General features: G+C 39.6%; 2 protein-coding genes across 2 annotated transcripts in view; one reads left to right on the forward strand and one right to left on the reverse strand.

Annotated features, from left to right (window-relative positions):
• Positions 1-9,809, reverse strand: ADAT2 (adenosine deaminase tRNA specific 2). The gene is made up of 6 exons (XM_036379487.2): positions 9,688-9,809; positions 9,404-9,540; positions 3,855-4,005; positions 3,202-3,308; positions 1,420-1,492; positions 1-1,304 (listed from the first exon to the last, which is right to left on the reverse strand). Exons 1-6 carry the CDS (start codon positions 9,746-9,748, stop codon positions 1,264-1,266), a joined length of 570 nt encoding a protein of 189 aa, XP_036235380.1. The 5' UTR covers positions 9,749-9,809; the 3' UTR covers positions 1-1,263.
• The window catches only part of PEX3 (peroxisomal biogenesis factor 3), a 20,686-nt gene continuing 6,779 nt past the window's right edge, over positions 9,801-23,707 (forward strand). The window contains exons 1-4 of the mRNA XM_036379486.1: positions 9,801-9,922; positions 17,785-17,916; positions 19,239-19,320; positions 22,951-22,994. Coding sequence (XP_036235379.1) covers positions 9,850-9,922; positions 17,785-17,916; positions 19,239-19,320; positions 22,951-22,994 — 331 coding nt within the window. The 5' untranslated portion in view covers positions 9,801-9,849. The remainder of the gene's footprint in view (positions 9,923-17,784; positions 17,917-19,238; positions 19,321-22,950; positions 22,995-23,707) is intronic.

The raw sequence follows: 23,707 nt of genomic DNA on the forward strand, positions 1-23,707 counted from the left end.
TGACAAAGTAATGCTTTTAATATTCTTCTTAGAAACACTTTTGAAAGCATTTATTTGAAATACTGAAAAAATTTAACTGTATTTAGTTTTTATAGTTATAAAATTTCAAACACTCTTCTGCATAAAATACAAAAAGCTACAGCATTTCTCAAATTTCTGAGTAACAGCCAAATAAACTACCAATAATTTCATCCTTCATGTAAGTATCCACTAAGAGGTATACAATCAAGATTGAACCGTACTTGTATTCTTAATTCATTAGTGGAACTTGAAGGCCCTCTTCTGGATTATAAATTACTGCATGACCAGGCAAAGTACACGGAAATGACAAAGCCAGCCAACACTATGAAAAGTGTCTTAAATACATTTTATTCATGTTATTACCAGCTTCATTTCTGGGTTTTCCCTTGTATTTGCCCATTTTCATTACTATAATTTAGTATATAATTATATATATATATAAATATATACACTAATATATATATATATAAAATATATATATATTTAGTATATAATTTAGGAGCTCAGAAAAACTTCTTAGTGGATTCTTAAAAATGAAGTATTTCTTATCCTGATATTCACAAGAGGAGTGGACAGCTTAAAGAGAGTTGTGGAGTTTCTCCACAACTCTGTATGAAGGTGTTGTGCAGCCAAGTGATATTTGCTTATCCTTACTAAGCAACAGCAGACAGAAACAGACATGTAATTGTCTGTATGTCCCTGTCTACACAGGTATGTGACTTTCAGAAATTACCTCTGAAAATCTGGCTTGTGCTAAGGTAGAAAAAAATGAGGAAACATTTGCAATGGTCTTAAGTCTTCAAGGACTGTCCAATTCCTTTATATGCCTTTTGAATGAAAATACACATACAGACTGTAATGCACTTACAAATGTAACCTTCTAAGAGAGTTGCTTGCTTGCCTAAGCAAACATTTGCTATTGAAAAGCAAGATGCTTCTCCACACGCAGAAGGAAAAAAAATATTCTAGAATCTACTGTACAGAAGCACCATTTTAATGGATTTGTCTGTAAACAAGTGGACTTGAACCACCAATTTTCCTCTTTCTAAAAACAGCCATTTACTCTTTTGATTTGTCACGATAACAAGAAACCATAAATATAAAAACGCAGGAACAGGTACTAAGTATCCTATTAGTAAAAACTCTGTAGAGCAAATGAAACATAGTTTGATTGAACTGCACATTTTCAAAAAGCAGCATGCTGAAGAAACCTTCACATATTATTTTTTGGTAAGTGTAGGGCTACTGACGACGATCCTTTTTCCGTACTTTGGATTTTGGTGCTGCCAAGAAACAGGAAAGGAGAAGAATCATCAGAAGTGAATTACAGTAATTTCAGTGCCAACATTCTTTTAAATTAGGTTGGGATCAAAATGGATGCATTAATGTAAAACCTACCATTGGGATTTTCTTGTCTGTAAAAAGCTTTTAACAATTCCACTGCTTCTTCAGCACGATAGCCAGAAGAGCACTGTTCAAATTAGAATGATGTTAGAGAGCACATCTGAGAATAACGTATTCCATGCTTCACAATAATGCCTTGAGTATAGAATAATTTTAAACAACTGTACTGTCAACTTAGGGGTCAAAAAAAAATCTCCTTTTCAGGTTTAATACTTAATACACTTTAAAAACACTATGTTGAGGCTTAATAGAATAAGTAATTTCCGTAATAACTTAGGTAAATATTAGGTAAAACTTAATATTAGGTAAAACAAACTTTCTTAGTAAATTCTGTAATTTTTTTTATGAAATCTACAATTTCTTTCTTATTAATGTGTTTCCAACCTCCCATACTCCTCAAGCACTTGGAAACATAAGAGAAATACACCTAGGTATTTGCAGATAAGATTCCTGACAGAAAACACTCATCCACGTATCTATTCTTTATTCCTAACAGTCACCTTTCAGATCTTTTTGGTCCTTCTAAAATACTTTTCTATGCCATGAACACTAATGACAAAGCATTTAAATGTCACTCACACTAGATAAATCTCCATCCATGCTAGGAAACAAGTATTTACTCCTATACATTCCACTGCAGTTGCCTACAGAAACAAAAGATTCATAGTATCGAGAACCTTCTCCTTTCTGTCTTCTGAATGTATAAAAAAATGAAATACCACATGCCAATGTTAGCAAATGAACACTCTTCCAGTCCCAACTACACCAATTAATTCAGATGTTAGTCTCACTGACACACTGACAGAAAGATGCCTAATATGTTTACACTGGAGTGCCAAACAGTATTGTTTTCCTGACTGAAATTCTTTGAGCCTTGAGCCTTTAGTGCTTATTTGCAATGCTGAAATATGCTATTTGTTTTTTACATTCATAAATCATTAATGTGAAACATGGAAAAGAACTCCAGGAATCAGTATCACTGTCTAACGCAAAATCATGTACAACTGTGAATAATGTAATAAATAAAATGCTATAAATTATCTCTACATCTCTGTATGGGTACATAGGTAGTATCATGCTGTAAAGCACCTAGATTTATTTAAACTCTACCTCCACTAAATGCTTGTCCAGCCTTTCTCACATGACAAAGATGCCTAAAGCATCTCAGACACTGTTCAGTCTTTCAGTATCCCTACTATTCAGAAAGTTTCTTGATAGCTAAACTGAATTTCCTCTGCTACTGTTGCAGTTCAGATTTATTTTGGGATTTGAACTACATGAAGTAAGTCTAAGCTAATACATTTTACCTCATAAACACACAGACTGAAAACAAATACAATCATTTCCAGTGGCTCAGCTAAAACCCAGCAATTTTATAAGTTGCTGTTACTTGATATTTATTGATTATGTGTTTGTACATTGTGCAGCTTAAAATAATTTTCCCCCATCTCTTCCTGTAGCATATATTTACTGTTCTAAGTATTACACATATTTTAGATATATTTAATTCTTACCTTGTCCCACAAGCATAATTCTTTCCCTTACCCTTTGACACATCCTTTTAAATAATTTAAGACTGTCATCAGGGTTTCCTCAGTTTTCTTTTAGGACCTATTTTTTTTTTTACATTATTTTCTGATTAGGCCAACTTTACTTGACTTTGATCATCTTCCATCTGTGTCCTCTTGAAGTGATGCATAAGATTCTAAAAGCCTGGTAGCAAAGCCAGGCACAGTACCCTAGCTGGAAAACAAAGGGAAACATTTTACAGCCTACTTCAAATGGGTCTCCTGAGTCCACCATATCATCAGATGAGATGCTCAAAACGGAGCCACAGCCTCCAAATCGCTCGTTTCGACAGCCGTACACAACCCGTGGAATTTATGGGAGTGAGTCAAGGTATTAAGTGAAAAACAAGCAGGAAGTACAGACGCCTGATCTAGGCAGTCATCAAATTTCCTAAAATGTGCTAGTACTCTTCAAACTAAATGAGCTTGAGCTACAATTCCTCCCTCATAAAATCAGAACTTACTTTTGAATGATGTAAGATGTACTGCTGAAGATGCACATCCAGCCTTTCTCAGAAAAGGGGAAACATGAATCTCCAAAGCAGGGTCATACAAAGACATGGTTTACTGATTGATACAACATTCAAAACTGGACCCTGAACTGCATTTGACTCATTTAACATCCTAACAAACATCTCTAAAATGTATTTTTAATCTCTTAACAGTTGTTTGTCATAACTGCACCATATCTCTGTCATTCCTGAGTCCCTCGCTGTTCATCATGGACAGCTGGTGGGTGCAGACCCTCCAACCACCCCTCATGCCTTTCCCTGACATTGTCCAGCCTTTCTTTGTGGGCCCACCATGGAAGGAGTAATGGTTTGAGACAGCTTCCCAGAGTGAGTCAGCAGGAAAGGATACTCATCAAGCGCAGAGCAGCTGCACACATGATACAGGGCTCCACAGTTACGTACAGCACCAGCTGCGGGAACACCTCCCGATAATCCCTCTTGTGCTGCTTGCACCACTCAAGGACCTGGTCGATTGCCACCATTTCTGCATGTCGAGTAGCCTAGAAGATAAAAATAAGTATTTTCTTTAAAGTTTGCATTTATTCACTTTTGTTATAGAAGTAATGTAATGCTCTTTGCTGGTTCAAGTTGCAAAAGAGATTTTATAGCACCCAAACTGCAGAAGAAATACTCAGTCCAAGAAAGAAAATATTCAACTCCAACCTCCTGTGTGTAAAGATCTACAAGTGACAGTTTTTTCTTCTACTTTTCCTAAGGCAGAGGAGCATGCTCAGAAGTTCTCCTCTCTCAGCCATGCCAGCACAGTGAGTCAAGACATGAAAGCTCTACTTGATGCTTCAGGGACACACAAAGCTCACTGGCACAACTGACGTAGCCCATAGCCTGCTCTACTTCCAAAAGCAAGAATACAGGCTGGATTACTTTCTCTGGAAATATTAACAAAATGCTCCCTGCTGGTACCTTTTCCTCCCTCTGACAATATTCCTGTGCTCACAAGGAACGAATACACTATGAACAGTTTGCCTCAGGTTTAATGCTGCCTGGGGATACATGTCCAGTAAGTCCCTCAAGTAATAGGCAGGGATTTCAGCATATGACTGATTACAAAAAGACAAAGGAATAATAATTTCTCTTTTTTTATCCAAGATAACTGAATGATTAGTATCTCAATATCTATGGCACAAAAACCTGAATGGAAGTGTTGACTTTATTAGCAGAGAGACCAAAATAATCAGTAATGTCCCAGTAGCTCTCTGAAATGTCTGCAGCATTGTGTTACACCAATGAAATATGACAGCAAAAATTTCAGGAAGTACTAGTTTTGAAAGGACTCTTCAGTTAGAGCCTGATGCTTATTTGAATTAAGACTGTTAGTATTTTCCTTCCTTTTCTATCTATTCTGAAAAAAAAGATGTTTTTGACACAAGCATTAGAGTAAGACTTAATCAATCCAGATTGTATTTGTACTTCTGTTTTGTATGTCCTTACATGACCTTTGATAGCTTCCTCTCAAAACATGAACTTGGGTTAATGTTTTAGCACTGTGAAGATCTGTGGTGATAACACTGGGATGCTCTGCAATACATGGCAAAGGACTCATAACTCACTGCTATGTTTAATACTGTTCAAAAACATTTTAAAACTCCTAGAAAGGCCATGCAGCTGCTGCAAGTCCTACCAGCTTCTGCAGTAATAGAAGACAGCTACACAAATGAGATTACACTAATATAGAACACTACTACACACCAGTGGGACCATATCTTAAGTAAAACACACTGTTTTGGTCATGTCATGTCTTGAAGACACAGGAACATCAGGACAAAGTCACCTCAGGGTGAGAAAGGATTATCCAAGTTACAGAACAGTCTCCATTTAGAGACAAATTAGACTGTGGCTCTTAACAGATACAGTCAATAGTTTTCCAAGTTAAGAGGACTACAGTAGAGGTTTCTAAAATAATCAAGAAAAATGTGGAAAAATCACAGTTATAACTGTGATTTATTATTTCTCATAACAAGTGAGTACCCAATGAAATTATCAGGCAGCAGATATAAAATAAACAAAAGGAAGTACTCTTTCACAAATTATATTGTGAAACTCATTGCCACAGGATGCTATGGGAGCCAAAAACATAAATGAGTTCAAAAAAGTTTTAGACAAATTCATGGAGGATATGTGCATGGAGGATAGTTATCAGAAACAATGACCCAGATATAGGCCTTGGACTCTGGAAGTCCCCAAGCTATTCACTTCCAGAAGTGGAAAGGATGTGCAAGGAGAAGGTTTACACTTGTTTCTTGAGCTCCCTCCTTACACAACCTATTAAAGGTCCATCTTAAAGACAAGATAAAAGGGAAAAACTGACCTTCCAGGTCTGTCTTAAGATTTTATTTTGTATTAAGATAGCCTTTTTTTGATTTGCTGTGTATAAAGCAACATACAAGAGGGATTATTTTAATTTTGAATCACTGACTCAATTCATAAGCTTAACTTGCCAAATATTACACACTATTTTAAAGCCAAGAAAGCAAAAGCAGGTTAAGAGTAACAAGGGAAAATGAGAATTGTTACAGAGTGGCAAATGGTGTACCAAAGGAAAAAAAGCTGACCCACTGGGGTAAAAGCCTTGACAGTGCCCCAAACTGTGGCAAATGTTTCACAGACAATAAAGGTATCTAAAAAGCTTGCTTTCTAAATTTTAGACCATAATTAACAAGAAAGAGTAAAGGGGTCCAAAGCTCAAATTTCTGTGTTATTTTGTGGCTTCATTACACAAACAATACTTCATTTTCAATTATCCCCTACTGTGCCTGCAGGACACTTGCTCAAATGACCCAAGAGAACAGAACAAAGAGGATATGTCTGTGTGTATCAACAAAGGACCTAGGACAGAGAGCATTTTACTGGGAAGTGAATGATTTGATCACATGTTGGAATAAAAATGCCAAAACCACATTTCTGGATGGGCAGGGTCACACATGCTGTAAGCGAGAAAATTTTCAGGTTGGTCTGAGGCAAGACTGTGAACAAGCAAGCAAGTGTGGGAGCTGCCAGAGGGAACACAGCACTGGCACACGCTTGTGAACGAATCACCAAGCTGTCTAGACCCAATGTCTTACACAGACATTTGCTGCACTGTTGCCCAAGGAAGACAAGTAGTGTCATGTCTATTTTGAAATGCTGATGCCACAGCCATGCTCCTAAAAAATAAAATAAACCAAACACGGCTGCATACAAACTCCCTCCTCCCAAAAGCAACTTCCCCCAGAAGAATGTAATGATCAGAAATTTTACAAATAACTTCCACAGAGTAAGCAGCAGTATTTCTGACATGAATGTGTTCTGCTGTGGACATGGCAGGCAAAAAAAAAAAAAAAAGATGCAGGGTGACAAGAGATGGCAAGTTTTTGGCAACTAAATCTTTTTGCCAAAATGAGCAGTTTAGGAACATACTGAAAGAGGGCATAAAGAAGACACTACCTGCTCCTAACTTCAGCCCATTACATCACAGGACGCAAGGGACCTGCTTAAGGAGAAGACAGAATTTATTTGACAAAAGGCTCAGAGGCAAGCTGATTCCTGACCAAAGACAGAATTGCAGGGAAGGACTGAAGATCTAGTTGGATAAATGATCACTTCTTCAAAGCAGGAACCAAGTTTTCATGGAGTTCAAAAAGTCAGTATGCTATAAAGCTGCATTTTTGGGAGCCAGAAAACTGCCAGTCTCATGGCAACACTTTAATGCATCAAGGCAGAGTGTTACATGAGTGAAACCTTCAGAGCAAACAGAGTCACAGTAATAAAAACCAGGAAGGATAGGTGTCAGGATTGTATGACCCAGGAGGGTCTCAATAGTAAAGCAGGCAAGATACCAAACCTTTAAAAGTAGTGTCATAAGGGCTAGTCCTTATAAAAGGTAAATTAAACAAGAAGATAGCTGAGACTAAATTAACTTAGTAACTTTCTTTGACAAATGTTTTTTCTAGGCAAGAGAAACATCAGTCTCTCTGGACATCTCCAGTGCATCTGGCACAGCACAACCTGTGAAATTACTGTGAGTGGGGAAAACAGCCTAATGCAAGGAATGTAAGGTGAGCAAGAAAAGAAGAGACATTGCACTGACAGGGGAAATATTTGTCCAGGGGGAACTCATTACCACAGACACTCAAAGATCATTTGGCTTAAATGTTTTCAGTTGTGTCACTGACATTAACTGGAAAAACCCCTACAGAAAGCAGCTGATGATGTGATGTCTTTTGTATGATGAAAGACATCACGAGAAGTGACAGGGTGAGAGTGTCATTCAGGAGGTGGATGGCCTTCAAGACAGGAGTAAAGAAAATTACAAAAAAATAAAATTAAAAAAAATAACAAATGAAGAATAACAAAACAGCATAAAAGACCAAGGAAGCTCCAGAAAACATGGGTGGACTTTCTTCCAGGGAGAATGTGAAGTACTATTGTTATCAAACAAAGCACAAGTCCATCCGGAATAAAATTCCAGTTAAGTGTTCTTAAGAGTTCTGGTTAAGTGAATTCAAGAAAAAATGAATCAAAGCTGGAATGGCTATGTAAAAGAATTATTCTAATGAACACAGAAAGCCAGCCTGTCTTCTGAGAGGAAATTAAACAGCTGGCTTGAGAAAAACAAAAGCTGAAAAGGAATAAGACTTTAAATACATCCAAGCTATGTAAAGTAATGGATGGTGCTGGCACAAGACCAGGGAGATATAAACAGAACATTAAAAGTTTGAAACTGGAAATCAGACATTTTTTAGCCATCTGAGGAATGATGTTCTGGAGAGGTCCTTCAATATAAGGTAGGACAATAAATTAGTTTTAAAACAGACTTTGACATTTATGATGTCTGCTGGAACTGCCTCAATGGTTCAAGAGGATTGGTTTTTTTCTCCAGGATGGTCCCTAAATAATGCCAGAAATCGTTAGGAGAAAACTGAAAACAATTTCCTTTGTTCACATTTCATAACAAGTACTGCTTTCAAGCTTAGATTTTTTTCAGACTACATGGAGCAATTACGTATCTGATAAAAAATTTAAAAGCACTAAGTACCCAGCATTTCCAATCACTATAATATAAACATTCATGAAAATTGAGCCACAAAAGAAGTGAAATTTGAGCTGAGCAGCAATTCGAAAAAAGCTTGGCTTTCAGAGATATTAACAGATTACTGTTTCCAAAATCCAGCTGATTGTTTTTAAATCAGGCTCCTTGCCTTTTAGTATGTACCTTCAGACAGCCCTGACACAAAAAATGCCTGAAAGCTTCCCTGACATTCTTAAGTTGATTTTGATTTTGTTATCAGTCTTGCAAGTTATGTTCTGTCTGTTTATTAACATGTGATTTCTACACAATATTACTATCTCTGGCATGATTTTCCCAAGTGTCTGCTTCCCCACAGTGCTTACAATGGTGTAACATGAGACACTTAACTGCTCTGTCACCTGGCTTTCTTAAAGCTGTATTAGAATCCTCTTAATACATTACAGATTGTCCTGCAGAACAAATTACTATAATAATTCATCTTTACTGTTACATTTTTCAGCTTAGAAGACCAATTTTAACTTTTTATTATGTTTTCAGATTTGAGACGTCTAATATGAATTACAGCCAGATCCTGCAGACAGATTATTATACACAACTTCCAGTTGTACAAAATCTCTTAGTTGGCACTAATGGGTCTCTCAGCGCCAGATCTTATAGTTGATTTGATGGTTAAAGTTGCAACAGGTCTAAAATATCCAGGAAATAGTTTTTTGTTCTGGCCTGTGGACAGAACTTCATCAGGAGAGGCTGCACAGTCATTTCTCACTCCTAACCCCCAGAGTGACTTTAGGAGAGCACGTTTGAGACCCAGCCCCGGGACAAGCGCAGGGCAGGGCGGCATAGCCACGATGTTCCCGGCCCACGGGACTCACGTTCTTCGTCTCGTTGACTTCGTTCCTGCCCCTGCCTATGACCTCGCCGTTGTAGACCAGCAGGCAGCCCACGGGAACCTCCCCTTTCTCCAGCGCCTCCTTAGCCTGCGGGACGGACAGACAGACAGACAGACAGACTGGCGAGAGGCACAGGACAGCGTTACAGCAGCGGGAGGAGCTTCCTCCGGCCCCATCCCCTGCCCCGCCCTTCCCCGCTGCCGTGAGGGGCCCGGGGCGCCCCGAGGTTTCCCCGCGGCACAGCGGGAGCCCCGGCCCGCACTGACCACGTCGAGCGCCTGGTCCATCCAGGCCAGCACGGCCGCCTCCGCCTCCCGCCTCCGCCATCCCGGGCCCGGGCGCTGCTTCCGGGGCACCGCGGGCGGTGCCGCCGCCGCCTCCGCCCCCTTCCGCCGCCGCGGGGACCCGGGGCGGGCCAGGCTCGCAGGATGCTCCGGTCGCTCTGGAGTTTCCTTAAGCGGCACAAGAAGAAATGCCTGGTCCTTGGCACCTTCCTTGGCGGTGAGTGCCCGGTCGGGGGGCGGGGGCGATGATCCGGGGGAAAGGCGGTGCCGGCCCTGGGGCCTCCCCGCGGCGCTCCCGCCGGAGCGGCCCCCCGGAGCTGGCGCTGGGCCCCGCGGCCAGGCGGGCCCCACGCCGGCTGGAGGGGCTCTGGGGACGCCGGAGTGCTCCCGTCCGCCGCCCAGAGAGCACGCAGGACTTTCTCCCGAGGCTGGGAGGGAACCTACGCGCCGTCACTTAAGCCCTAAGAGACGGGAAGGATCTCGGGTTGCCCAAGCGCTCTTACGGCGGGTGATGGCGTTACTTTGAAACAACATTGAAGCGCGCAAAGCGTGGGTGTCAATGGTGTTGTTTTTGGGATGGAGTGGACAACCTCCGCTTTTCATATGTGACTTGTGTGTTGAGGTGAATTGTCAAATATCACAGAATCAATTAGGTTGGAAAAAAGGTCAAGGAGTCCAACCTTTGACTGAACACCACCTTGTCAGTTAGACTATGGCACTCAGTGACACATGCAGTTTTCCCTTAAACACCTCCAGGGACGGCGACTCCACCACCTCCCTGGGCAGCCCATTCCAATGTCTAATCCCCAATGGCATACCTGAACCTCCCCTGGCACACTGTGTGCTCTTGTTCTGTCACTTGTTACTTGAGAGAAGAGACCGACCCCACCTGGCTACAATTTCCTTTCAGGTATTTGTAGGCTCCCCCTGAGCCTACTTTTCCTCCAGACTAAACACCCCCAACCAGCCACTCTTTACAGGACGTGTGCTGCAGACTCTTCACCAGCTTTGTTGCCCTTCTCTGGACAAATATAGATCAGTTGCAGACACAAAACTTTCACAGAGAGGATTTGTATTAATTATTCAAGCAATTTCTCCCTTAAGGCTCTTGTTGAACCTGTAGGGTGGTTATGGTCTAGTAAGCTCCACCTTCTGTTGAAGTTATTTTTGGTTTAAAAGATTTAAAAGAGCACATTGGATCTGTCTTTCTGTTTAACAGTGAAGTGCATAGCTGTGCAGCTGGAGATTAGATGCTCCTCAAAAGGCACAGCCATGTCTTTGTGCACTCAGTGTTCAGATGTTCTTATATCCAGCGTAAATGACACAGAACTGGAACTTGCCTGAACAGTTGAATGTTCTGAGGGCTACAGGGCTTTTGTAGTATATTTTGTCATATATTCAGGTGAAGTCCCCTGTGAAGGTGAACTGTATTTACTTCTGGCTTGCTGTGGTTCTTGTGTTGTCTGCATTCTTTCATCATTAATTCCTTCTGGGGTTTTCCAAAGAGTGCTAATTAATCCACGATAACAGGCTGGGTGATGGTTACTGCCGTACTGGTAAAGCTGCTCCTCCAGTTCACCCTCTCACCTGCAGGTTTGGTGGCTCTGGGAGTGCAGAGCTGTCATGTTTACCACCACACTTGCAGCCCACCACGTTCAGTAAACAGATTTGGTTTCACACACCAGGAAGATGTTCTCCCTCCTTCAACTGTCTGTGTGAGAGTGGTGGAATAGTAAAAAATCACTTCTCCCAGTTTCAACAACTAAACATGGATCAGTTCCCAAGTGGGAAAGCAGGTGTCTGGGAACTTGGGGCTCTCATAGTCTGAAATCTTAAATTTCTCATGCATGAACAGCCTTCTGCCAGCCTGCAAACCGACCTAGCATAACTGAGTTTGCAGTTTTTTCCTTATCATTGGTGTTGTTTATATACAGCTCAGTGTCCCTTTCACTAAAATGCTACTGACTGAAGTGTGCTTAAACTAATAATTATGGCCTAAATTAATGTAAACTATGCTATCATTTTCTGCAGCATGGCTCAATTATCTGTTTCTTCAGGCCATGTAGTATTTGAGGACTGTAGAGAATTGCTTTTTATGCATTTGAGACAAGTAAATCTGGGCTTCCACAAGCAGGTGAACATCATTAGCTGCCACCAGCAGCAGCTTTGCACCGTGGTGTTTTAAGGCAGGCAGGGAGATGGAGTGAATTACTGCAGAGTGCTGCTTTATAGCTGTTCAGCAGCTGAATCTTGAGTGCTTTGGTCATCTTCGTAGGTATGGATCAGATCTTAAAAAAAGCCCACGAGCTACAGCAATGCCACCACCAGTGAATCAGAACTCTGAGATCCGTGGTGGACTCTCCAAAAAATACTGCTGAATCTTGAAAGATGGAATGCAACCTCACATACTGCTTTTAAACAAAGACAGAATATTTGGAAGTGGCTGAATGATTTCAGGAAGTATCCAAATCTGCTGACTTAATTGCAGAGCCTGGAATCTACATTTCTGTGGTGTTTTTTTAAGAGCTACAGGTGCATATTCTGGGAAGGAGGGTATAACAAGGAAAATAGGACATCACAAAATTTAGTGATTTTAAGTCCTTAACTGGCACATGGTCAGAGATTAATGTGGATATTTAATGATCCATTAGACGGTACAGAAGAGTTTCTACATTATTACTGATACAGTATTGTATCAGTGTTGTGTTACTGAATTACTGCACCAGAAATCAGAGTTGATCGGTAGCTTTTTCTCTCTTTACTGAAGTGTATTCCATGTGTGTTATCAGTGGCTGTCATTCTTCGCGCAATTGCTTTCAATCCCAACACTACAACAGATTTTACTGCTTATGAAGATACAAATCTCATTAAATAAGGGCTCAAATTGAGGGAAAAAGCAACTGAAAAATATGTGTAACTCCCCCTTAACCACAAGTGTGGTTGAGAAGGCCTCACCTTAACAAAGACCCTGTACAAACCCTTTCTTTAGAAGTTTTTTTCTTTGACAATATAAAATACATTGCATACTGAAAAGACTTAAATCTCTTCTAGCAAGCAAAATCTAGTGATCTGTGATCTAACCCACTAGAAATATGGAAAGTAGAGAGAGAGAGAGCATGATGGAGCTGCAAGGACAAATTAGGTTCAGGTCTTTATTGGATAGTTTGATTAAAGTAGTTTTTATCTTGGTGCTCAGCATTCAAGGATTTCAGTAGATATTGCAAAACGATTCACCATTGAAATTCTGTTGCTACAGAACAAGCTCAGGGTGTGTCTGGAATGTATGGTTCTGATTTCAGTGGCGCATTAATTAGTGCTGAATTTAATCTGTTGCAACCTTTGGCCTGCAGAAAAAGCATTTCAATTCAGAAATCTCTCTGCTTAGCAGAGAAAGTTGGCTTGGTTTGTGAGTAAGCACAGGGGCATTAAATATGTTCTGGTGAAACTCAGTCTTACCAAGAGAATAAGGCTTTAGTGCCTGCATGTTTTAAAGATGGTTCCATAACAGGACGATTGTATGTCCCTTGATGCATGTCTTGCTTGAACATAAGGATAAACCACAACTTATGGAGCTGTTTATGTCCTGGAAGGATGGAGGCTTCTGTGTGTCAGCACAATTTCTACATAATAAAATTCTTAAAACTGAGATTTTCCCTTTTTTCTTTTTTTTTTTCTTTTTTTTTCTTTTTTTTTCTTTTTTTTTTTCCCTGAGGTAAGTATGGCAGTGAGGGCAAAATTAGGGTTGTAAAAGAGGTTTCCTGAAAAATTGATGCCTCCTTATTACCCATCCCATTCTTCTGCTCAGCCCTCCATTCCACCTGTGAAGAAGGGAAAGGGCTGAGGGAGAGAGAAGCCATAACTTATGTGGTGTGAGAAATCCCCTACCTCTCAGAGGCTGCTAGAGTGAACATGTAAGAGCCTGCAGACTTTGTAAACTTCTTGCATTGCTTACGTTTAGGTGGGAAGAGACTCTACAGTGCTACAGCCAAAGAGGGATATGGAGACAAATCAGAGCATATTTGTCTCAAATCAAAGTGTTGCTTCCAGAGGATATAGGTGCTATAGACCCCAGGGTGCTTCCCAGCTGGCAGCTAAAGCACCACAGAGCCACTCACACACACCCCTTCTCCAGTGGAATGAGGGAGAGAATAAGGCCTGACCCATGCTCAGCTGTCCCTGAACATGCTCCCCCCCTTCCCCTGTATTCCCCTAATTTTACTGCTCTGATGACATCCTATGATATGACATGTCCCTTTGACCTTGTGGGATCAGCTGTGCTGGCTGTGTGTCCTCCCAGCTCCTTCTGACCCCCAGCCTCCTTGCTGGTGGGTGGTGGGATAGGCAGCAAAGGCCTTGGCTTTGTGTAAGCCCTGTTCAGCAACTCCAAAACATCTCTCTACTACCAGCACTGTTCCCAGCTGTTGTGAAGAAAATTAACTCCATCCCAGCCAAATCCAGCACAGACAACCAGTGCACATGTAAATATGTTTCAGTTCCTAGATCAGTTGTAAAACAGTATCAGTTGTAGTTTGAGATCCTTACTGAGGTTCCTGTTCTTGAAGGATCTGACTTCAGGTGATGTGTTTTTTTATCACTCATCTGTTTCTGAACCCTCCAAATCAGATGTGTTGGGACTATAGTATTTTCTGTAGTTCATATTTTGGTGAAGATAGAAAAAAGTTTCTGTAGGAATTATCTCCTGCACAGCCTCACTATTTCTGAATTTTCTTAATTCCTGGTTTTGTGTGTAACATATGGGAAGATTCACCATGAAGTTCCATCTGTACAACAGTTTAGCTCGTTAGACATGAATAAATCTTGCTGCTGCAGCTTTTTGCAGACCTCCTATCCTATACTGAGCGGCAAAACTAAGTTATATTAGTTATTATAAAAAGCTTATATTGGCTTTGCATGTTTATAACAAGGGACTTTCAAAATGTCAGCTTAGTTTTTTACAGATTTGTTAGCTGACTTGACATCATGGCAGTTTTTGGATGTGGCTTTCTCAGGTCCTGCTTCCAACTTCACATGATGATTTTATGTGATGCATTCATTCTGGACTTAGAGTCTGAATTATTGTCAAGTCCTCTGAATTAATGCAATATATTAATATAGATACACATGGTTGTCCTGAAGAAAACTGCAAACACCCCTGCAAGCCAACCCCCCGGGTGGCAGCTCCTTGAAATGTCTCATAAGCCAGAGACTTGCAGAGGCTCCACTGCTGTTCTCAGAGAATGAGTGCAGTGGGCAGAAGTTCATTGTCACAGCTGAGACTCGAGTTTCTCAAGTGACTGCTGTGTCCTCCAGACCACTTGGAGGTACTTACAAGCCCTGCAGCTGCTAACAGAGAGAGTCTGCTGCTGGCAGCCATACCTCAAGCTTACTGCTGTTTGCTGGGTTTGCTTAAGGTGGGTGAGTGGGAGGGTGGTGCTCAGCAGCTTTTCCTTTGGTTAACTTCTAATGCATCACTCTCCAGAGAAGAGGATAATCCTGGATCAAGCAACATCTGTTAACAGTGGGTCAAAGTTAATACTTTAGTACAGGGAAGGGAGGGAGAAACAATGTTGTATTGTACTGTTGTGTTGTATTGTGTAAACGATGTGTTGCATTGTTTTGGACAAGTGGTTTTTTTCTGGAGACTCCTTGTTAGACCTGGGTGAGAGCTACTGCAGCTTTGTACCCTCCCAGGCCACAGCAGCTCTGCGTACAGAGTGGGCACACAGCCCTAACAAGCCGGTGTTAAGCAATTCGCTGCTGTCTCAATCTCAAAGCTGCTGCTCCTGTGCATCCCTCCAGGGCACACACATGATTCTTGAACTGATTGCATGTCTGCTATGACATTCATGCCTGTCTACATTCAGGAAGTCTTGTGCTTGTGTGTGTGTGAGTGGCTCTGTGGTGCTTTAGCTGCCAGCTGGGAAGCACCCTGGGGTCTATAGCACCTATATCCTCTGGAAGCAACACTTGATTTGAGATAAATAGGCTCTACTTATGACTTTTCTGCTACCTGAAGTTAAAAGGATTTCTTTTGAGGTCTAGGGAAAGTAAACAAAAGTAGTAATTTGGACAAATGACTATATGTTAATGTAATGTGAAAAATGTAGTGGGGTAAAATGATTGGGAAAATCTTGTGTTCAAGACTTGATCAGTAATGCTAAAAAATTGTTTCTATTTCAATATGTTAGCTGAAAAAAAATCAGTAACCTGACAGTTGTATTCCAAATAGATATCTTTGGCAGGAATTGGTGACATTTTAGATTAAAATAATCTTGATTGTGAAATCTCATTTTTGATTAACAATTAATTAGTGGAATTGCATTTTTTGTATATGGACCCATAATATTAAAGTTTGCATCTGATGAAGTGAATATTTCATGTGGCACATGGGCAGTCTGCCCAAAGCTGAAGTGAGGGAGAGACTTACCCATTTCTATTTTATGAGGCTTTTGGGAAATGGAAGTGACTGTGCTTGTTCCAGACTGGTCTGGCTTGTAGTTGCCTGTGAGCAAACATAATGCCAGTGTAAATAGCTGGCTTTTCTTACAACTATGGAGCACAAAGTTGACAAGGCTTTTCAAACACTGATTATAGTTTTGGGGAATATTTTGGAAGGTTTTAATAACCTAAAAAATGTAGCTGAATTCAAAACCTTGGGAAGTTTGGGTTTGTTTATGGGGCTTGTGTGTTTGGTTTTGGTTGGGTTTTTTTGGTCTGGTTTTTTTTTTAGGTTTATAAAATTAGTTTTGAAATTTTCAGCTTTCAGCAACTGTTAGATGCCTCATTTGTTCCAATATTGGCTTCAAAATTGCACTTTGAAGAAAACTTTGTGTTTACAACTTTAGAAAGTACTTTGAAGAAAACAAAATTAAAAATACTTGATTTGTTACTTGCATTTCTTCTGTGTGCTGTTACTGACCTGGCAGATTTGGAGCTGGCTCTCTGTAGAGGAGCTTCAGTAATTAAAGTATTAGTCCACACAGACAGCAGATTATTAACCTGTACTATAGTCCTCTTTTGCATGGATTTGTTCCTCCCTTATCTCTGTGCCCCCTCCAAATCTTTCATGAGAGAACACTGGTTACACACTCGAGCAGGAACCTGCTGCTGCCAGTGCATACAGGAGGCAGCAGATGAGCCTGACACATGGTAGGTGCTGTAAGAAGGCCTGGGTGGAGGGGGAGCAATTAATGGAAAGCAGCTTACAGTGGGCAGAGGTGCTGAGGATAAGCCTAGAAGGTGTAGTGGCATCTTGAGGAATGGCTTAGGAAAGGGGGCAGAGATGAGGCAAGGTGGGAAGAGGGCTGTGGGCAGCCTGGCTAGGTATCTGAACCCCTGGTGGTGTGGGACAAGCAGCTGGGGGAATCTTCACAGGGGTGGATGTTGGAAGAGATGAAAATGCAAAACAAAGATTTTTGATGTGTCTTAATGGAAATGACGATTCATAGTGAGAGTGATGAGGGATGGTCAGACTCTCAAGAGAAGAGTGTGGCTGGAAAGTAGGAATGGACTGTGCCTGTGTGAACAGGCACAATCAAGCCCCATTGGAACTAAGGTTCTTCCTACAGAAGTTTCAGGACCAAATGAAGGAAGTGTTGATCTATAACATTTTTCTCATATGTGATCTTTAGTACTTGAATTTTATTTCTAATTTCTACTAATTTTAGAAATACATATTTTTAAAATTTTTAATTTTCATCCATCTCTAGACCTATGCATTTCTGTTTGTTTTCTCTCTTTTTTTTCTTACCCTACATTGCTTCTCTATTTTGTTTCAGTCTCTTCAGTGCTAGTCATTCACATTGCAGTAGTAGCAAAAATGTCTTCTATGAATGGCAAGATACCTCTTCTCAGGAAAGTTTCTTCTCCTGATTCAAGTCATAATCCCTGACATTTTAATTAATTTTGAAAACATTCTTTCTGAGTACTGCTTTGCCAATAATTATTAAAATACTCAAGACACCCATATCGAAAAAAACCCCAAACCACTATATACCCTTATGCTTTAAAAACAAATAGAGGTTAAAGGATCTTTCTCACTTTTTAAAAGCATCTTCTAATATGGCTATTTCTCTGTAGGAGTCTATTTACTGGGAAAATATGGGCAGAAGAAAATCAGAGAAATCCAAGAGCGAGAGGCGGCTGAGTACATTGCCCAGGCACGAAGGCAGTACCATTTTGAGAGTAATCAGAGGACATGCAATATGACAGGTAAGGAAAAGAAATAGCTACTGATTTAGATAAGGGGAGGTATTTGGGGATTTATGCTACAGATTGTCAGGATGGAAGAGCAGTAAGAAATGTAGGTAAATTCAAAATCTTAATTAAATACTGGTACAAAATAGAGTTGTTTTGCAGATAAAGAGAATCTGAAGAGTAGAGGACTAAAGGGAATTTAAAGGGCATCTTAACCCTTACCATCAATAAATCTACAAGTATACATGCAGGTTACAATTTTTTGGACCAGGACCCTTTTGCCTTAAACTGCATGTAGTAATGAGGTGTGAAACAGCATTTAGATTCAAACAATACTGAATTTACAGCGAGATTTGTTATTCATTATATCACGTCATTAGTAAGTTGCATGGAGAAGTTGGTGGGCAATTTTTAATAAGAAGCACATCAGCCATCAGAGTGTGAAGGTTCCTGACTAGCTGGAGAGCAAAAAGAAAAAGTACTTTTTCTTACAGCGCCAGTCTTAGGATTTTTGGAAAGGCGATGACAGAGAAGAATTTTAACAAATTCCTCATCACTGTAAAGACAGGCCATTCAAAACTATTTTTATTAAACAAATTAGGCAGTATTTTCTTATTCTGTCTAAATTTGTAATGGCTTCTTGGGTGGCTGTAAGTCCGACCTGTTTACCCAAACCAATTGGTATTTTATTTTCATCTTTTGCATTTTGTACTGCTGAGAGTGATCTTACTGCAAGGATTAGGTTTTTCTTTGCCCTTCTTTGTGCAAAATATCTTATGTTTGGCAGCATGCATTCCTGACAAGATTTTTCATACTTTGTTCTTAGTATTTATCATGTTTTCCATCTCCTGTTCCTGTCAAGTAACAGCAGATCAGACATTGTTCTGAAACTGAAAGATTTTTTTCCCACTAGCTTTCTCTCATTCATAACATACCTTTCTCCAGTTCTCTTGCTGGAAAAAACAAACCTCAGATCTTTTTCTTCTCACTGGGAGAAATGCAGCAGTGTAGGTTTTTGCCATATTTTCTTCTGGGGAGTTGGAGGCATGTATATGCAGGATGTGGATACACATCTGTAGCTGAGCCAGTAAAACCACGTGGTCACGTAAGGGCAGCATTGTGCCCCAGCTCCTGAGAGGCACACAGGTTATTGCCCTTCTGCATACTCCCTGGGCTTCCTATTTTGCTTCTCCTCCCAGCTTTGCCTGTTGAGCAATGGGATGTGCATCCAAAGCAGCTATTGAGTGTGAGCTGAGGATGGGTTTATGATGGGGGTTTTTTGTTGTTGTTGATGCTAACAGGTTTTGTTGTTTGGTTTTTTTTCCTTTTAATAACAGTACTGTCAATGCTTCCAACACTGAGGGATGCCTTAATGCATCAGTTAAACTCTGAGAGTCTCACATCTCTTCTTAAAAATAGGTAAGACTGTGTTAAATAGGTTGAACTTCACTTGTTTTGATGACAAGTTTTTTTCAATTTATATGATGTAGGGAGTATGCAGAATTTTGGTTTAGTGTCCCATTGAATCATTAGTCTAAAGGTGTTTTGAAATCACTATGTAAATATTTTGTCATGTTACATGTATTTTGATAGGTATGGCATTTTCCAAAAATTACAGGAAATAGTACTTCCTTTCAGGTGCTGCAGTGAGAGCCATGTTTTTTCTTGAAATGGGTATAAAATTGGTATATAAAAGTACTTGGAGGATCTAGTTCTCTCTTAAACAGAACAGAATATTATGATTGAGTATGACTGAGTTGTTGATGTTGTGTTTGTAAAAATGTTTATGTAATCTTACCAAGTTCAGACATGAGTAGTAGTGGAAAGTATCCTAGATGAGATTGCAAATGCATGTAAGTGATGAAAAGTGATTTTTTAAAATTTATTTTTGAAGTTGAACAAATAGGGACATGTCATACATTAAGAGAAATGCTTCCCTGTCAGAAAACACCTTGGAATTCCTTGCAACTGCAGGGACAAATAACCTGTTTTTAAATACATAAAGTACATAATAGCATATCTTAAACCCAAATTGCTTGGCATATGGCACAGAGTAAGAGTGTTATGTAGGCAATTAACCGCAGGATTTCTGACTCACTGTAGACTGTCTTTCTAGTTTACCTCCAGCTAGTTTATTTATACAGCTATAACTTCAGCTGTCCAGCATTTAATAGGTTACCTACTCAGTCACTGCTTTTTTCAGCCCAAAAACTTCCACAACAGAGCAGCCTGATTTAAAGGGGGAATTGCAGCTTGAATGATGTTTTTGTAATAAACTCTGGGTATTTGCAACTGTTACTGAATATTATTTACCCCAAACAGAAAGAAATTGGGAAAAGTTAATTTTAATGGAATAAATGTATTTATCATAATAGAAGTCTTATTCAATGAAAAAAACTAAACTGAGTGAACAAAAGAGCTTGTGGGACACCAGATACGTCATCTGAACTGTGCAGCAAATAGTCTGCAACACTTTGTAATCCTTTGTTCAGTGGTGAAGACAAATAATACCTTAGTTTGTTCTCTGTAGCAAGCAATCTTATCAAGATACACCTCCTGTCTCTAAATTGTTTGACCAGTTGAAACAGCATAGGGGTACATTACTGCACCTCTGAGTTCCAACAATCCTACTGAAAATAGAGATAGGCTTTTTCGTTGTTATAGGTATGCACTTATGAAAACAAAAAAAAATTTCATGCTTGCTACATGCAACATTCTGTAAGCATGGATGGCCGTTTAGAGTGGAATTTGTGTCTTAATACTTCTTATTTTACTAACACTGAGGAAGTTTTAACTGTATGCTTGAAAGTTTTGAACTAAAATGTAGGGAAGGGGTTGTGAAGGCACAAATAATGGAATCAGTCATCAAAGCTCACTCCACTTTGAAGTGATTCTTTGAAGAAGCTCTGCTATGCATGGAGGTATTGATTTCTTTGCTTTCCACTTCCATTTGAGATCAACCAAACAGCTCCACATCCTTGAGTGCTGTTGTTGACTATACAAAAGAGCAGACACAGAGATTTACCTTTCTTTCATGTCCCTGAAGATGTATAGTTTTCTCACATTATCTGTGTTGTGGCTTAACATGTTATGGATCTATGTTATCATATGCTACACATCATATTATGCCTTAGGTCATCTCCTTTAACTTAAAATCCACTGACTTCCTTAAGTTTGAGGTGGCCAGTGGTACACTGGGGGTGTAAGGAAGCTGAAGTTTTCAGACCTTCAGAGAAATTTTTGAAGAGGTATCAGCACCCAAGACCACAGATGTTCTTGCTTGATCTGTCCTCCTCTTTTTAAAGCCCAGTGATTGGATGAGATAAGGTGAAGGCCCTCCTTCTGCAGCCTTGCAGATGTTGCATATCTCCAACTTCTTCAGCACTTAGCTTTATTCCAAACCTCTGGTTTCTGTTTGCATTACCTTTTCCTTCCATAGTGAGAACGGCCTTCCAAATAAATAATTATGAAGTAAAAGTTGAGTTTTGAGTAGCAGCTGAGTCTTAGTAAATTGCAGGAGATGATTGCAGGAGATGAAAAATTAATTTCCACTGTTAGGCTTTATACTTGCAGACTTTAACTGTTATCTGGCTGCTGCCTTATGCTGTAAGGAGAAGCTCTGTAAGCTCTAGAAAATGTTTTGATATAGTACGTGCAAGTGTGGTTGGCTGATGATGTATTAGCTTCTCTATATCTCTTCATTTTGCATGAAGAACTTAGCCCTGATAAGTAGCTTTGAGTCCCATTATATGCTTTATGTATAGAAATACTATAGTATTTTTTTACAAAGTTCTTCCTTTGTTTTGTTTCAGCAAAGCTTTAAGAACTTGCATAGAGTAGCTTGCAAAATGTGAATTGGTTATGTTTGCCATGGATCCATGTATCTCTTTCAGCTACTGTTTATTTAATCTGTCTCTTTAGTTTTCAGAGTTGTAGACTTAATAGTTTATTGTATCAGTTTATTTGCATTATTTGATTGTGGTGAACATAAAAATTTTATATATGTGAGTAATAGAATGTTCAAACTAATGCCAAAGTGCACATGTGGTGCCTGTAAAGAGAAATGATTTCTGGTGAGAAGTGCTGGGGTTTGGGTGGTTTTTTTTAATAAACTGGGTTACTGTAAAGTATAGGTTAATTTGAACTCTTGGCTCTAAATATTTAATTGTTAATTCTGATCCTAAGAAATTACCAAATGTTTCCTTAAGTGACTTTTACAATATCTGTCCTCCACAATAGACATACAGTAGCCATTCTTTACTGACAGTGCTTAGCAGGTGAGAATGGCTGGTGAAAATTTTGGGTGGTTAGCTTGCTCTTATTGCTGCTACAGCTGCTGTGTTGCTAAGATTACCTCTGAAAGTAGTTATAAATAGGCTAGTGTACTTCAGGCAGTTCAGGTGTATCTATGCAATCTACAGTCTTGCTTTGTTGACTGCAGAATATAAACTTCTAGGAACTGGTCAGGTCAAAAAAGTGAACACGCCTCTACTAAAGAAAAAAGATCAACATGTGTTGGTGTGGGTGGTGCAAGACTTCTTTTCCATGGATGGTTGTGATCTCTTTGGTTTTGATGATCATATATGAACTTAAAAGACATCAGGCAATGGTAAATCTTTCTTGCAAGAGAGTAGGACAATGAAATTCTGATCCTGCATTTATTACACACAGAAAGTCCTGCTGAACTGAGTCAACATTAAATACAGAGAGTCAAGGGCCCAGAAAAGACCACTTTGTACCGTCAGTGGCTTTTTCTGACTGCATACTGTAGTAACTCAAAACTGATCTTGTAAGTGTGTAATTGACATCACTAATGCTACATAATTTATACATTAATGTTTGAATATCCTTTCTATGCCTTTATAGTGTGTTGTTTATATACTGCTTTCTTGAACAAGGCCTTTCTTGAATGACATATAGACCTGGGTATGATTTGAGTAATTATGGTAGCTAAATAAGTTTGCCTTAAAGCACTACTATGTCATTTTCCATACTTGTTAATTTCCAAGTAAATACAATTCTTAATATTTCCATTTATTTTTCCCATAGGCCAGCAAACAAGTTAGAAATCTGGGAGGATTTAAAGATAATAAGTAAGTGGAAATGAAAGATTACATCTGCATAATTATTTAGTGTAGATTTATAATCTCTTTCACACCATTTAAAATAAACTTTACACTGGGATGTTTCAGTAGATTTGAAGACAGTGTAACACACAGAGCAAACCCCTCTCTGTCCCTGCACCCCCAAAGGCTTTTCATGAAGGAACTTTTCTTAGCTCCATGGTTAGAAGTTAGAAGTTCAGAGACCAAGATGAAGAATTCTATTGGCCTTCCTGTTACTCTACTCAATAAAATTTTGTGAGACCTTTCTGTGTCATTACAATAAAATGAAACTAGTTTCAGAAATTCTATGCTGAATGTAGTGGAAATTCAATCAGAAATGTAGGTTAGCCTTTACATGGCCAGCAGTTCCCTCTTTTTGAGCCTGTTAGAGAGAACCACTATAGCAGTGGTCATGAAGCCTTTGGATCATCTTATTTATTGGCTGATGGAAGCAGTGGAAGGGAAAAGAAAAGTAAACTCAGATAATTATGCAGTGAAATTCTACCATTGCTTCTTTGCTTCCTTTTGGTTGTCTTTCCTTTTCATAACACCTTCACAGATCCTACTTTTGATCTGACTCCTTTCTTCCCTTCTGTTCTTCCCTGCTTCTTCTACACACCCTCATTGCCTACTGGCTGATAACTGATAGTCATTTTAATTTTCCTTCTTCAGATCTTAGCTGCTCTTAGGTAACTCTTTTG

This window comes from Molothrus ater, chromosome 3, assembly GCF_012460135.2.
Source record: "Molothrus ater isolate BHLD 08-10-18 breed brown headed cowbird chromosome 3, BPBGC_Mater_1.1, whole genome shotgun sequence".
In the NCBI taxonomy this organism is placed as follows: domain Eukaryota; kingdom Metazoa; phylum Chordata; class Aves; order Passeriformes; family Icteridae; genus Molothrus; species Molothrus ater.

Excerpts from the sequence above, each read along its gene's own strand:
- ADAT2 (XM_036379487.2), bottom strand. The coding sequence starts at position 9,748 with ATGGCGGAGGCGGGAGGCGGAGGCGGCCGTGCTGGCCTGGATGGACCA. Across the intron at positions 1,493-3,201 it reads ACTCAGGAGACCCATTTGAA|TGCTCTTCTGGCTATCGTGC; the intron begins GTAGGCTGTAAA and ends TAATTTGAACAG. Across the intron at positions 1,305-1,419 it reads CAGACAAGAAAATCCCAATG|CACCAAAATCCAAAGTACGG; the intron begins GTAGGTTTTACA and ends GTTTCTTGGCAG.